Raw genomic sequence first — 15759 nt, forward strand, 5'->3', positions numbered from 1 at the left:
GAGAGAGTTATACCTCATAAATTGGTAAGAGATGGAACTGATCCCCCATGGTACACAAAACAGGTCCGAACGGTGTTGCAGAGGTAATGGAAAAAGCATGCGAAGTTCAGAAGAACGCGAAATTTACAGACGTGCGAAATTTGACACGGACTTCAATGCAAGATGCCTTTAATAGGTTCCACAATGAAATATTGTCTCGAAATTTGGTAGAAAATCTGAAGAAATGCTGGTTGTATGTAAAGTACACAAGCGGCAAGACGCAGTCAATACCTTCGCTGCGCAGTGCCGATGGTACTGTTACCGACGACTGTGCCGCTAAAGTCGAGTTATTGAACGCAGTTTTCCAAAATTCCTTCACCAGGGAAGACGAATGAAATATTCCAGAATTTGAAACACGAACAGCTGCTAGCATGAGTTTGTTAGAAGTAGATACCTTAGGGGTTGCGAAGCAACTCAAATCGCTTGATACGGGCAAGTCTTCAGGTCCAGATTGTATACCGATTAGGTTCCTTTCAGATTATGCTGATACAATAGCTCCCTATTTAGCAGTCATATACAACCGCTCGCTCACCGATAGATCTGTACCTACAGATTGGAAAATTGCGCAGGTCGCACCAGTGTTTAAGAAGGGTAGTAGGGGTAATCCATCGAACTACAGACCCATACCATTGACGTCGGTTTGCAGTATGGTTTTGGAGCATATACTGTATTCAAACATTATGAATCACCTCGAAGGGAACGATCTATTGATACGTAATCAGCATGGTTTCAGGAAACATCGGACTTGTGCAGCACAGCTACCTCTTTATTCGCACGAAGTAATGGCTGCTATCGACAGGGGATCTCAAGGGGATTCCGTATTTCTAGATTTCCGGAAAGCTTTTGACACCATTCCTCAGAAGCAACTTCTAATCAAGCTGTGGTCCTATGGGGTATTGTCTCAGTTGTGCGACTGGATTCGTGATTTCCTGTCAGGAAGGTCGCAGTTCGTAGTAATAGACGGCAAATCATCGAATAAAACTGAAGTGATATCAGGTGTTCCCCAGGGAAGTGTCCTGGGACCTCTGCTGTTCCTGATCTATATAAATGACCTGGGTGACAATCTGAGCAGTTCTCTTAGGTTGTTCGCAGATGATGCTGTAATTTACCATCTAGTAAGGTCATCCGAAGACCAGTATCAGTTGCAAAGTGATTTAGAAAAGATTGCTGTATGGTGTGGCAGGTGGCAGTTGACGCTAAATAAGGACAAGTGTGAGGTGATCCACATGAGTTCCAAAAGAAATCCTTTGGAATTCGATTACTCGATAAATAGTACAATTCTCAAGGCTGTCAATTCAACTAAGTACCTGGGTGTTAAAATTACGAACAACTTCAGTTGGAAAGACCACATAGATAATATTGTGAGGAAGGCGAGCCAAAGGTTGCGTTTCATTGGCAGGACACTTAGAAGATGCAACAAGTCCACTAAAGAGACAGCTTACACTACACTCGTTCGTCCTCTGTTAGAATATTGCTGCGCAGTGTGGGATCCTTACTAGGTGGGATTGACGAAGGACATCGAAAGGGTGCAAAAAAGGGCAGCTCGTTTTGTATTATCACGTATTAGGGGAGAGAGTGTTGCAGATATGATGCGCGAGTTGGGATGAAAGTCATTAAAGCAAAGACGTTTTTCGTTGCGGCGAGATCTATTTACGAAATTTCAGTCAGCAACTTTCTCTTCTGAATGCGAAAATATTTTGTTGAGCCCAACCTACATAGGTAGGAATGATCATCAAAATAAAATAAGAGAAATCAGAGCTCAAAAAGAAAGGTTTAGGTGTTCTTTGTTCCCGCGCACTGTTCGGGAGTGGAATGGTAGAGAGATAGTATGATTGTGGTTCGATGAATCCTCTGCCAAGCACTTAAATGTTAATTGCAGAGTAATCATGTAGATGTAGATGAAACATTCCAGGGAAAAGTCATTACACTTATTCTCATCTTCTGTTTCAATTTAATCAGTAGACTACTGGTTCCTCGATTCAGCATTGTCCTGGTAGCAATCTTATTACATCATAGTTGATTGTACTCGTATCCATGTTTCTAGAATACAGAATTACTTTTTTGGGCTATGAGGAAAATTCCCGTATTTTGATTTTAGAATTTTGGGTGCCAGGTTGTTGTTAGACTGTACTGTGTTTTTCAAATGATATTTGTAGATCTGCTGTTTCATTAAGAATTAGTATTTGTTTTTATGCTGTTTCAGTGTCTTGATATAGAAGTTCTGTGTCATCTGCAAAAACTAAGCAGTTTATCACAATATTGGTTCTTCCAAAAACCTTTGATTTACCAATTTTATGCTGAGCTTTTAGTGTTCATCACTTTTGGATTACTTTGGATTACAAAACAATAGAAAAGTAATGCAGACAGTCTTACTTCGGTAAATTCAAAATATTCTGATTTTTTTTCCCCACGAGTTTTATTTTAGAACTTGTTCCATTTACTGTTTCACTGATAGATGCACTGGTTTTGAGGTCCAGACTTTCAGAATTTGAGAGAGTCTTATGGTCCAGTGAGTCATAAGTGTTTATTAAAATTTACAAAAGTACAAACTTGTTCCTTATGATGACTTTTTTTATTTTCAAATTAAAACAGTATTCATCACAACAGAACATTTATTCAAAAGGGGAACTGGTTTCAGTCAAACAGCGATCATCTTCAGACCATATGCACCTTGATGGCAGTTGTGGTGGTGAACAGAGCATCATGGATGCACAAATGTCAACTTCTCAACTGAACAGCTGACATTCATTGATTGCTGTTTGACTGAACCCAGTTCCCATTTTTAATAACTGTTCTGTTGTGATCAATACTGTTTCAATTTTAATTTTAGAATTAAAAAGAATTGTAATTAGTAAGTAGTTTTCTCAGTTGATCAGCTGTCATTTGTGCATCCATGATATGTGCTGCATTCACCACCACCACCTGCCATCATGGTGCATATGGCCTGAAGATGGTCACTATCTGTCCATAACCAGTTGCCATTTTGAATAGATGCTCTATTGCAATCAAGGTTGTTAGCATTTTAATTTTAAAATGTTCACTGACATCACTGTATTATTCTCCACCAAAATGATTTGAGAAATTACAATTTTTTGGACATCTGGGAATTAAACTTTGAGAATAAAAATTAGCTTTGTGCAGGGAATATTTGGTATGAAGGGTGCTTGATATTCACTAGTTTTGCATTCAAGTTGTACTCTGTGCTGGAGATATTTAATACACATCTTGTAGTTTCCATAGTGATGGAAAACAGAGTGGATGTTAGCTGATAAGACTTCATGTCTTTTTATTTTCCCAATCAGCTGAGCACAGCCAGGGGCAGTGGCAAGGGGGGAGGGGGCTATGGGGGCTATAGCCCCCCCCCCCTCCATGGAGTATCATATTACACTGGATAAAATGACTTTAGAAATCAGTGAATATATTATTTCAACAGATTCAGTCATTATTTTTATAATTATGTAGCAATATAGGTTGTAATGTATTCCAAACACATCTTAACAAAATAATAAGAGCAGCAAATAGCTTACTACCTAAACCAATAAATATAATTTAACTTAAAATAGGTGTCTTATTATTTATTAATACACATTTTTTACCCTGAACTTAAAAACAGTTAGCAAAAACTACTTTAAGCAACACCAAATTTTACCAGTTTGTTGGTAGAGGGACCCAACTCTCCTTTTGTTAAGCCATATTCCATTGCCCCCCCCTGAATTAGACCCCCCCCCCCCCAGACCGACTTCTAGAATCGCCGCTGTGTCCAGCAAGCTTATTTCAGAATTTCTTGTAAGATAGTTGAGATGTTTTGAAAGTTTTTTTGTTGATACATTTCATAATGTAATTTCTGCTTAAATGTGGTGCCAGGTAGGTACTAAACACAACAAACTAAAGACAACCACTGTAAATTATGTTTGCAGGTACCTGCTGAGAAACAATGGCAAACTGCGAGTGCTTCTGATGCGCAAATGCAAACTCGAGGACCTTGCAACTGGCCTTCTGGGAAGTTTATCAAATCTGGAATGGCTGGACCTGTCACGCAACAGGATCTCTAAGTTCCCTTTGGAGTTCATTCAGAACTGCACAAAGCTGTCCTACTTAGGACTCGCCTACAATAAGTTTAGGGTCTTCAGCTCAGATATGTTTTACCAACGTGGCGGATCTCTTGCTACGTAAGTACACCTCTGATTTAGTTTTGATTAACAGTTTTGAAAAGGATACACTGCAAAGATATCAGACAGATACAATGAAAAGACTGTTACACACTTAGCTTCTGGCCACACCCTTCTTCAGAAAAGAAAGGAAAGCACACAGATTCACACAAGCAGACATATTTCCTGCACACAAGACCATTAACTCCATCCACTCTGGCCAGACTGCAATTGTTGCATTGAATGAAATCATAAGTGAGGCGAGGAAGGGGGATAGATAGCAGAGTACAGGTGGGTGGGGGGAAGAGTGCTGTCTGGCAGAGCAAGCAGACATTAGATAAGGCTGTCAGGGGCAGCATCGGGCGGCTGCAGGGAGGGAAAGGGGGGGGGGGAGCATGGAAGGAGAGGAGCAGAGAGAGGACAAGGCTGGTAGGTGTGTTGGCAGAGAGCGAGCACAGTGAGGGTGAGAGGATATGAATTTTAGAGGAGGTGATAGGACACTGCAGGCAGAAACTGTCAGGTAGATGGTGTGGGAACAGTAGGTTATCATAGGTTGAGACCAGGATAATTTTGGGAGCAGAGAATGTCTGTAAGGGTAACTCCCATCTGTACAGTTCAGAAAAGCTGGTGATGGAAGGGAGGATCCAGATGGCCTGGAAATTGAGGGCATTATGTTCAGCTGATCTTGGCCACAGTTTGGCGATGGTCATTCATCCTGATGGATAGCAGGTTAGTAGTCATACAAATATAAAAATCTGAGCCGTGCAAAGATTGGAGCAGAGCTGATGTATGACATGGATACTTTCACAGGTGGTCTGGCCTCTGGTGTGGTAGGATAAACCTGTGACAGGACTGGAATAGGAAGTGCTGTGGGGTTGATTGGGCAAGTCTCACAGCTGTGTCTTCTACAGGGATATGAGCCCTGAGGCAATTGGCTTGGGTTGGGAGTGGCATAGGGATGGAGTAGAATGTTGTGGAGGTTGGGTGGGTGATGGAACACCACTATAGGAGGGGTGGGAAGGATCTTGGGTTGGGTGTCCCTCATTCCAGAGCAAGGTTACAGATAATCAGTCTTGACAATGGATATGATTTAGTTGTTCCAGTTGAGGGCAGTATTGGGTGATGAAGGGGATGCTCCTTTGTAGCTGGTTCTGCGGGGTGGTGGAAGGATTGGGATGTGTGGGGAAATGGCACGGGAAATCAGTTTGTGAACTAGGTCCGGGGGATACTGCCTGTCTGTGAAGGTCTTGGCGAGACCTTCAGTATATTGGGAAAGGGAGTTTTAGTCACTGATTGTTAGAAATCCTTGTTTGACACTGTATATTTCTAATGAATGGAAATCTGAAAATGAGAACAGCTTTGAAATTTAATTTCACTATTGTTGGAATTTACCGTATTTACTCGAATCTAAGCCGCACTCGAATCTAAGCCGCACCTGAAAAATGAGACTCGAAATACAGGAAAAAAAAAATTCCCGAATCTAAGCCGCACCGGAAATTTGAGACTTGAAATTCAAGGGGAGAGTAAAGTTTTAGGCCGCACCTCCAAATCGAAACAAAGTTGGTCCATTGTAATATGAGACACAATTTAGGTCGAATGAATGACGATACAGCTACAGTAGTTTGGTTCGAGTCGTAAGCTTAGCAGTTAAGCTTTACCAGGTAGCCATTGCTATGAGTCAGGCGCTCCGTCCGTATTTATACGGGTACCCTTCCTTTTTCACGTGCTTCGTCTGGTTTGAATCGATTGCTTATTTTGCTTTGATCTGATAAGTGCTGTTTTCTTTGTTATAGGTGTTTGCGTCACTCTAAGCTGAAAATGCATTACTGTGTCACGCATTGTTTGTCGCATTCTGATAGTGCGTGTTTATGGCCTGTCGCCGCTCGCGGCATGGCTTGCTTTTCTGCGCACTACCGCCGCTTACAATTAAAAAAAAAGAGAGAGTAATTGTCTCATTAGCGAAACAATGGCAAGAGACTGCTATTTGTTGTTACTTACACTGCTGCTTTCTTTGATAATGATCAACAAGAACCAAATAATAGACTGCGTGTGATAGAACATGTTCTGAACGAGAGTTAGGCGAAAATGTTTCTCCGTTTGAAAATCTTTGCGGTCGCTTCTTTAGTACATCAAATTCTGCACAGAAATTAGAGTCATCTTAGAATTAAAAATCTAGTCAGTTGCCGTGCTTCATTTCTGTCTGTATCACTATTAGGCATAAGAATAATACGAATATAAACATGACACAATACGTATATTCTTCCGCGTTTGCTGTTGTCTCACTCTAGTTTCGTAGTTTATTAGGCAGGCAGGATTTAAATGAGATAGCAGCAAACACGAAAGAATACATGACAAAATGTTGATATTCGTATTATTCTTATGGTGAAGAGAATACTGCATGTGATTAACATTTCATCAGGTTCCTATTAGCAACCATCTCTTCTCACAGGTAGGAAAAAATTCAGAAAGTAGAGTTGGCCATATTGCCAAACATCCCAAACAGTCTTGCATGTCGGATTTTCGTAGTACATTGAAATTCTGCTACATTCAAAGATGAACAATACGGAATTTGTATTTACTTCGTTGGATAATGTATGAAAATGCAGTGGTCGAAACTCGGGGCGGAGAAAAAAAGCTCGTCCTCCACCTTTTTTTGTTAAATTTATTTACTTTAATTAATTTATTTATTTTGGCGCCAGTATTTATCTTTGTGCCTACAAAGCATGCCTGTGTAGCGCTACATATATTCGACGGCAGAAGTTAGTTGTGGCGGCACCTACCAACATTTTTCAGAACTTCCACTTGCTTTGCACTCGATTCTAAGCCGCAGGCGGCTTTTTGGATTACAAAAACCGAAAAGAAAGTGTGGCCTAGATTCGAGTATATACGGTAATTTCAGTAGACAAGTAATACTTATCTGTTCAAAAGCACACACAACCAATGTATATACCTGACTGTCCATTAGTTGTAGGCATGGATCCATTGGTGGAGGGGGGAGGGTGGTGTTCTAACAGTTTTCAGATGGCACAAGACAGTGTGGTACTGGGGTCAAGGCTCACATGTCTCTCACAGTTGACTCACGTATTGTATGCAGCCGATCTTCTTCTCGGGTCAGATGGCTGCGTTGATCTTCACAAACTCTTCTTCTCCGAAGGCATTAGCTGGTTAAGGGAATATCAAAATAGACTTCTTTTCTACTCTTGAAATGGTTCTTTTTTCTCACGATACTGTTGTTCAACTATGTTGTATTTTCATCTCCACAATAAAACAACTTCACAAGTTTCACACAAGTGTTCAACTCTCGCGACTCAACCCTGTCTTGGACCATTAGATACTAACAGATACAATTACATTATGTTTGGTTTAATAACCCCTGTAAAACCAGTTCTTGCTTCTCGCAAGTCCAACACCAGAGAAACTAATGTAATGTCGTTTGTTCAATACATAATTCATTTGTTCACAACAATACAGTCCACCATCATTGAATAGAGCATACTTACTCTCTCACCCTCGTACTTAAAATATCGGATGTTCGAGACGGTGGAAAGCCGAGTGTCTCGAAATTCTTGAGGCACTACAGTGTCATGGGGTTATGAGCCCGCCTTTCCACATGCAAACAGCATTTGGCTAGAAGTGCTTATATTTTTGCGTACATCAATTTCCAACTGTCACAAATAACACAAAAAAGGTGTCGCAAAAATCATGAGTAAGTTCTCCTGTCTAACTTGTGGAACTGACACTTCTGGAAGAAAGAATAAATGCAGATAAATGGCTTAGTCCCACACAGTGTAAGGCATTATGTATGCTGGTGAAAGGCAATGTTGCAGAACACAGATTGAATCTGCCAGTTAGTTTAGAAACAGTGCTCTCTGTGCTGCAGGGCAAAAGATTGATTCTAGGAAAAGAAGTACACTTGGTAGGTAATTTCCAAAGCACTCAAATGTCTGTAAGGGAACATAAAAAAAAAACACTAAATTCATTACTTGCTTCCATCAACATAATAAATTTTGTTGAAAGTAAACAGATAAGAATGCGTATTTATTATGTTGGTTAATTTGAAATTAAAAATATTTGAAATACACTATACATTCCTACCTAATTGTCAGTATGTCCACTTTTGGCGTGAATAACAGCACGGACACATTGTGGCATGGAGGCAATGAGGTCTTGGTGGGTAACTGGAGGGAGTTGGCACCACATGTGCACACACAAGTCACCTAATTCCCATAAATTCTGGGGAGGAGGCAATGAGCTCTGACACCAAATTCAATGACATCCCACATGTGTTCGATCAGGCTCAGATCAGGCAAAAAGTTGGGGGGCCAGCACATCGACTGGAACTCGCCACTGTGTTTCTTGAACCGCTCCATCACACTCATGACTTTGTGACATGGTGCATTATCTTGTTGAAAAATGCCACTGCCATTGGGAAACACGATCGCCGTGAAGAGGTGTACATGGTCTGCAACTGGAGTACGATTCTCCTTGGCCATCACGGTGCCTTGCACAATCTCTATTGGACCAATTGATGCCCATGTGAATGTTCCCCGGAGCACAATGGAACCACTGCGAGCTTGTCTCCATCCCACAGAACAGGTGTCAGGGGGCTGTTCCCTGGAAGAAGATGGTTTGCCACCCCTCATTGGCACGATGAAGTAAGTATTGGGATCCGTCAGATCATGAAACTCTTTGCCACTGTGCCAACATTCAGTGATGATGGTCATGTTCCCGTTTCAGTTTTAGTTGCAAATATCATTAACAGTGGATCACGCACGGGTTTTAAGCTGCAAGGTCCATCGTTACGAGTGTTCAGTGCACTGTGTGCTCAGACAACCTCGCACTCCACCCAGAGCTAAAGTTTGATGTTAGTTTCACCAAAGTTTGCCACTTGTCCTGTTTACCAGCCTGCCCAGCCTATCGTGTATGACATCTGTAATGAAGGGTGGCCACCCAACAACAAGACATCTGGACATGGTTTCATCTTGGTTTTGCCACATGTTGGTGACACTCACCGCAGCATTCCTTCAACACTTCACAAGTTGTGCAGTTTCGAAAATGCTCATGCCGAGCCTCGAGACCGTCACAATCTGCCCTCGCTCTAACTCAGATGTATTGTGTACCTTCCTTGTTCTGCACACAGACAGCAAGCTCACTGATACTACATGCACTATGCATGTGTCTGACTAGCAATAATTCCTCATCAGGTAATCTTCTATCACCTGGATGGGTTTATATCAAGAGTAGATCAGTGGTCATAATGTTCTGGCTGATCAGTATACATCACTGATGTATGTCTGTTATATAAGGAACTTTTAATCTAATAACTGCATAAATAAAAAATCATTTTCTTTGATGATGATTTCTGTCTTCTAACAATCTGTATAGCCAATTGTATCAAATAGCCTGTATATTTAATATTACATTAATGGGTGCTTTGCATATGTTACTACAGACTATATGAAATGTGTCAACTGTAAATGGAAAACCTACCTCTAGTTGCTATAAATGAATGTAAATTCTAGCATTTCTTCAGATTATGTCAGTCATCAGTAATTAGTTTTGTGCTTTGAAGCTTTCTCCCTTTAGCTGCAGTGAGAAGTGAGCGAAGTGCATCGGTTTTCATATGTCCAAAGTTTTGGAATAATGCTTCTTTCGTGAAGATATTAAATGGAATGATCACATAGGCTCAGTCTTGGGAAAAGCTGGTGGTATATTGTGGTTTATTGATAGAATACTGGGGAAGCACAATCAGTCTACAAAGGAGATTACTCACAAGTCACTCATATGGCTGGTTCTAGAATATTGCTCAAGTATGTGGGACTCATACCAAATAGGACTAGCAAGGGATATTCAATGTATACAGAGAAGGGCTGCATGAATGGTCATAGGTTTGTTTGACCCCTGGGAGAGTGTTGTGGTGATGCTGAAGAAAGTGAACTGGCAGAGTCTTGAAGAAAGACGTAAACTATCCCAAGAAAGTGTACTTACAAAGTGGGGAATTGGCTTTAAATGATGACTCTACAAATATACCACAACCCCCTACAAATTTCTCACAGAGGGATCATAAGGAGGATAAGATTAGAATGATTACAGCATGCACAGAGGCATTCTGACAGTCATTCTTCCTGTGCTCCATATGTGAGTGGAACGGGAAAAGACTCTAATAACTGTTACATTGGACTGCACCCCCTGCCATGTACTTCACAGTGGTCTGCAGAGTGTAGAAACAGGTGTAGATGGAGGTGTAGAAGGCTGGGACTGCAATTCAGGGCTAAGTGTGCTGCCTCATGGTGTTTCATGCTTGTTGAATAATTCAGACACCTACATGATAGCAGTAAAGATTAAAGAACATGGTTGTATACAGCTGAAGTTGGATGAGAGTTTACAGTATATGGGATATGTATTACAGACAAAAGAACTGATACTATATTTGCCACTCCTGTCTGGTGGCACACGGCTAATCAGGAAATTAATTCTCTTCAATATAACTATGACAAAAGGTAATCTCTGAATTAATGGATGAGGCAACAGGTTTGTCATTTTGTCTTCTTTAATATATGAGCATTGCTTCCTTACTTCATGTAACTGTTGTTCCAGATAAGGTCTAATGCACTTTATAATTAGCTTAAAGTCTCATTAAAGACTATCACTTCTTTAAATTGACATATTTGTGAACTGGGAGGAATTAAATAATATGGCACACTATATTATATTTTAATATGCAGTTATTTGTACTACTGCAATACATACAGATACCTTTAAATTAAGATGACTGAACTGTCAGAAACTGAAAACAAGTGGGCTTTTAAAATGGCAGTAATTAATTTCATATTATTCTGTAATGACGTGCGACTCATGTCAGTATTGATTCATATGCTGCACAATTGGTTCCAAAAACAGAGGTAACATGAGTTTTCTAATACTTCATAAGATATATGTTATATAGCCTCTAACAGCGGAAGATTTTCCTTATACAATAAACAAGCCTGATGCCATTCTGATGCAATCCTTGGTTTTTTGAAGGGTTATTATTTTGCCCAAGTTCAGGGTTTATATTTGTATTTTTTTAAAAAGAACTTTAATTATTTTCCTTTGTTGTGACATGAGGGCATTACACTAATTTTTCTTTCGGGTGAATATTTTGTTTTTTGATTACACTGAGTTTGACAATTTGCATCTTTTTGCTACTCCTTTTACAGAAAATTCCTTTTCTTATATGTTAATTTTTATCATTCTTTGCTTTTTCCTTTGCCAGTGTATTTTATGTTATAAGGTCAGAATTTTTGTTTGTCCTGGATAAATTTTAACTTTGCTTCACCACTCAGCTTAATATCAATAAAAAACCAGCCAGAAGCATGAATAAGGCCTTCACATTCTGTTACGATTGCATTTGTTATATTGAATATTTTCCACTAACTTTGAAAACAAAAAACAATTATCATTTTATAATTACAAAAAATTCATGGTTTTAGATAAAAGTTTTTTTGCTCTCATAGTATACTTTGTAATGAACATATTCACATATATCAAACTAAAAGTTTTTAAATTCACATATAAACTCATTTGGTGGGAAGTTTTTTTGATAAAGATTTTTTGTTCAAAGATTGTGTTCATATTTTCATATAATTTTATTTTTTTACTTTTGAATATCTTGGTAAACTGTCTTTTTCATTATTTCAGTCACTTTCATGTGTGGACAGGTGGTGGGTTGTACAAACTGATTTCATCAGAATTTTAATTACAGTACAAATAACAAATGGATATTATTCTTGTTTATTTCTTTGCTGATCGGTGTGCATCCTATTGTTCTGGTCAAGGGTATGTGGTTTGAGACATCAAAAGGAAAACCTTCATGATGACAGCAAAGAACAAACAGTTTAGGAACACTACTCATTAGATGTGGCAGCATCACATGTAACAACTGTACACAAGTATCCGAAACAAACAAACAACTATAGTTTCCTGGGGAGAAAAACATAAGCCAGAAGTGTACTCTCTTTTTTTTTAGAATATCATAATTCATAGCAACTTATAATCCTGTGGATTAAGGAAGGACAACTATAAGATAATGAATTATTTAGAGATAAAGGAGAGGACTCACTTAGAGGCAGAAACTCTGTGTTGTTGACAGATACACAAACAAAAGGTACAGAGCTTTACTTTGCTAGCTTTTGGAATGTAATCCCTTTCTCAAGCTGCAGGAAACACACACACACACACACACACACACACACACAATTTGGTGGGGGATGGGGGGACAGCAAGCTACCTTAGGTTTATGCTAGGGAGGCTAAAGGAGTGAAGGATGACCTGCAAGGGTAGCTCTCATCTGTGCAGTGCAGAAAAATTGGTGGGGGTGGTGAGGACCCAGATGGCACGGGTTGTGAGGCAGCCATTGAAATCTCACATGTTGTGCTCTGCTGCATGTTGTGTCACTAGGTGATCCACCTTGTTTTTGGCAACAGTTAGATGGTGGCCACTCATTCTGGTTGACAGCTTGTTGGTTGTCATACCAATGTAAAACGCTGTGCAGTGGTTGCAGCAGAGCTAGTATATAACATGACTACTTTCACAGGTGCCCCAGCTTATCTCCCCCAAGCCTATGACAGGACTGGAGGAGGATGTGCTGGTTGGATGGATAGGGCAGATCTTGTAGCTGGGTCTTCCACAAGGATGTGGAAGAGGATTGGGGTGAGAGTGGCATAGGAATGGAATAGGTTGTAGTGGAGCTTAGGCGGCTAGTGGAGCACCACTTTGGGAGGGGATGGAACTATCTTGGATAACATGTCCCTCATTTCAGGACATGATGATAGATAGTCAAAGCCCTGACAAAGGATGTGGTTCCGTTGTTCCAGTATCGGGTGGTATTGTGTGACAAGGGGTTGCTTATTTGTGCATGGTTCTTGGGATGGATGTGAGGATCAGGTATGTGCGGGGATATGGCATGGGAGATCTGTTTGTGTATCTGTTTGAGGGAGTTCTCATCACTGCAAATGTGTCTGGCATTGGTGGCCAGGCTGTATGAGAGAGATTTGTTGGTGTGGAAGAGGTGGCAGCTGTCAGCTGTCAAAGAGCAGTTATTGTTGGTGATTGGTGGGTTTGATGTGGACTGGGGTGTGGATGGAGCCATCTGAGAGGAGGAGATCGACATCTAGGAAGGCGGCACAATGGGTGGGGGAGGACCAGATGAAGTGGGTGGGAGAGAAGGTGTTGAGATTGTCGAGGACTGAGAATAATATGTCGTGGCCTTGGGTCCAGTTTACAAAGATGTCATCAATAGACCTGAACCACACCAGGGGCTTGGGTTTTTTGGGAAGCTAGGAATGTTTCCTCCATGGGGCCCATGAAGAGGTTGGCATAGGAGGGTGCCACACGGGTGCTCATGGCTGTGCCACGAATTTGTTTCTGTACTTCCCTTTCAAATGTGAAATAGTTTTAAAAAAATGGTTCAAATGGCTCTGAGCACTATGGGACTTAACTTCTAAGGTCATCAGTCCCCTAGAACTTAGAACTACTTAGACCTAACTAACCTAAGGACATCACACACATCCATGCCCGAGGCAGGATTCGAACGTGCGACCGTAGCGGTCACGCGGTTCCAGAAGTAGTTAAAAGTTAGGATGTAGTTGGTTAGGTGTACGAAGAACAAAGTGGTGGGTTTGGAATCTGCAGGGCATTCGGAGAAGTAATGTTCAATTGTGGTGAGGCCATGGGCATGAGGGATGTTGGTGTAAGGAGGCTGCATCTACAGTGACAAATAGGGACCCGGGAGGTAAGGGTGTGGGGATGGTGGTAAGCCAGTGCAGGAATTGGTTGAAGGTATTGGTCAACAACGGCTAAGATGCTTTCAGTGCAGGAACTGTAACCAGCCACAGTTGTTAGGTTTGTGGGTTTTGGAGAGCATGTAGAAGGAGGGTGTGCAGGCTGTTGTTGGGGTGAGCAGGGAGATGGATGTGGGGGAGAGCTTCTGGGAAGGGCCTACGGATTTCATTGGAAGTTATGTTGGACTTCAGGAATGGGGTTACATTGGCAGAGCTTGTAGGTGGATATGTTGAACAGCTGGTGGAGGCCCTTTGCCAGGTAGTCATTTGGTTCATCACAACAGTGGTGAAATCTTTGTCTGTCAGGTCAGGATCCATTTGTAGCTTGTTTAGGGCAGTCCTTTCTTCTGCTGAAAGATTGTTGTTCTTTGGAAGGGACCTGAGGAAGGATGGCGAGGCCAGGTTTGAAGTTAGGAGTTCCTGGAAGGTGACTTGGGGACGGTTAGGTGGGAGTGTGAGAGGGTCACGGTTGGATGGTGATACAAATTGGGACAGGCAGGGTTTGATGTTAGGATTGGACTGGCTATGATTGGAGGGGTTGGTGGCAAAAAAGTGTTTCCACTGTATGGAGTGGGAGTAGGAGAGTAGGTATTTGACAGGTCCAATGTGGTTAACCTGGGAGTAGGACCAAATGCGAGGCCTTTGGATAGGATTGAAAATTCTGTGGGGCTGTGGATTTTTGTGGATAGGTTAACAACAGTGTTCTGGGATTGTTTTGGTTCTGGATTTCATGGAGCGGTGGTACAGGGTACGGAGTTTTGGAGGATGTGGTAGATTGAAAAGGTCAGCTGGGCGGGGTCTGATTGCTATAAGGGATTGACAAGGAGGAGCACTCTGAGTAGGGTTGGGGTTGCATAGTGGTGCCCCAAGGGGAGAGTAGGATTTCAGCAGTCTGGAAAACTTGCGGAGGTGGTGTTTAGAATGTTCTTCTAGGTGGAGTGTCAGGATTTCAGTTTGGGTGACGAGGTGTAGGAAGTGGGGATTGCACGGTAGTAGTACTTTGCGGAGGGAGTGGAGATGGCTCAGGGATTCCTGCGCCATGGAAAAGTGTTTTTGTAGAACAAGGTCTGTGAGGGAAAGTGACTAATGGAGTCTGAAAAGGTGAAAGTCATTGTGGAAGAAGGGATGGCATACAGAAATGAAGGACATCCTATACAAGATACTTCCATCCCATCCCAAAGTGGTGTTCCGCCACCCATCCAACCTCCACAACATCCTAGTCCATCCCTATGGCACTCTCACCCCAATCCCCTGCCACAGCGCTCATACCCTTGTGGTAGATCCAGTCACAAGACCTGCCCTATACACCCACCAAGCACTCCCTACTCTGGTCCAGTCACAGGCTTATCCTACCCCATTGAAAGCAGGCTTGTTATATACCAGCTCTGCTACAACCATTGCACAGTTTTTTACATTGGTACGACAACCAACAAGCTGTCAACCAGAATGAGTGGCCACCATCAAACTGTTGCCAGATACAAAGTGGATCACCTTGTGACACAACGTGCATCAGAGCACAAGATGTGAGATTTCAATGGCTGCCTGACAACCCGTGCCATCAGGGTCCTCACCGCCCCCACCAACTTTTCTGAGCTGCACAGATGGGAGCTATCCTTACAGGACATCCTTCACTCCTTTAACCTCCCTGGCCTAAATCTAAGGTAACTCGCTGTCCCCCTACACCCCACCAAATAGTTTGTTTTGTGTGTGTGTGTGTGTGTGTGTGTGTGTGTGTGCGCCCGCGCGCAGCA

The 15759-nt window shown here is 41.7% G+C and overlaps 1 protein-coding gene across 3 annotated transcripts in view; it reads left to right on the top strand.

Annotated features, from left to right (window-relative positions):
* LOC126210111 (uncharacterized) overlaps positions 1-15759 on the top strand; it is a 136153-nt gene that overhangs the window by 101969 nt on the left and 18425 nt on the right. For all 3 annotated transcript variants that reach the window (XM_049939253.1, XM_049939254.1, XM_049939255.1), the window contains exon 6: positions 3957-4208. In XM_049939253.1, the coding sequence (XP_049795210.1) occupies positions 3957-4208 (252 nt within the window). The remainder of the gene's footprint in view (positions 1-3956; positions 4209-15759) is intronic.

This window comes from Schistocerca nitens, chromosome 10, assembly GCF_023898315.1.
Source record: "Schistocerca nitens isolate TAMUIC-IGC-003100 chromosome 10, iqSchNite1.1, whole genome shotgun sequence".
Lineage (NCBI taxonomy): Eukaryota > Metazoa > Arthropoda > Insecta > Orthoptera > Acrididae > Schistocerca > Schistocerca nitens.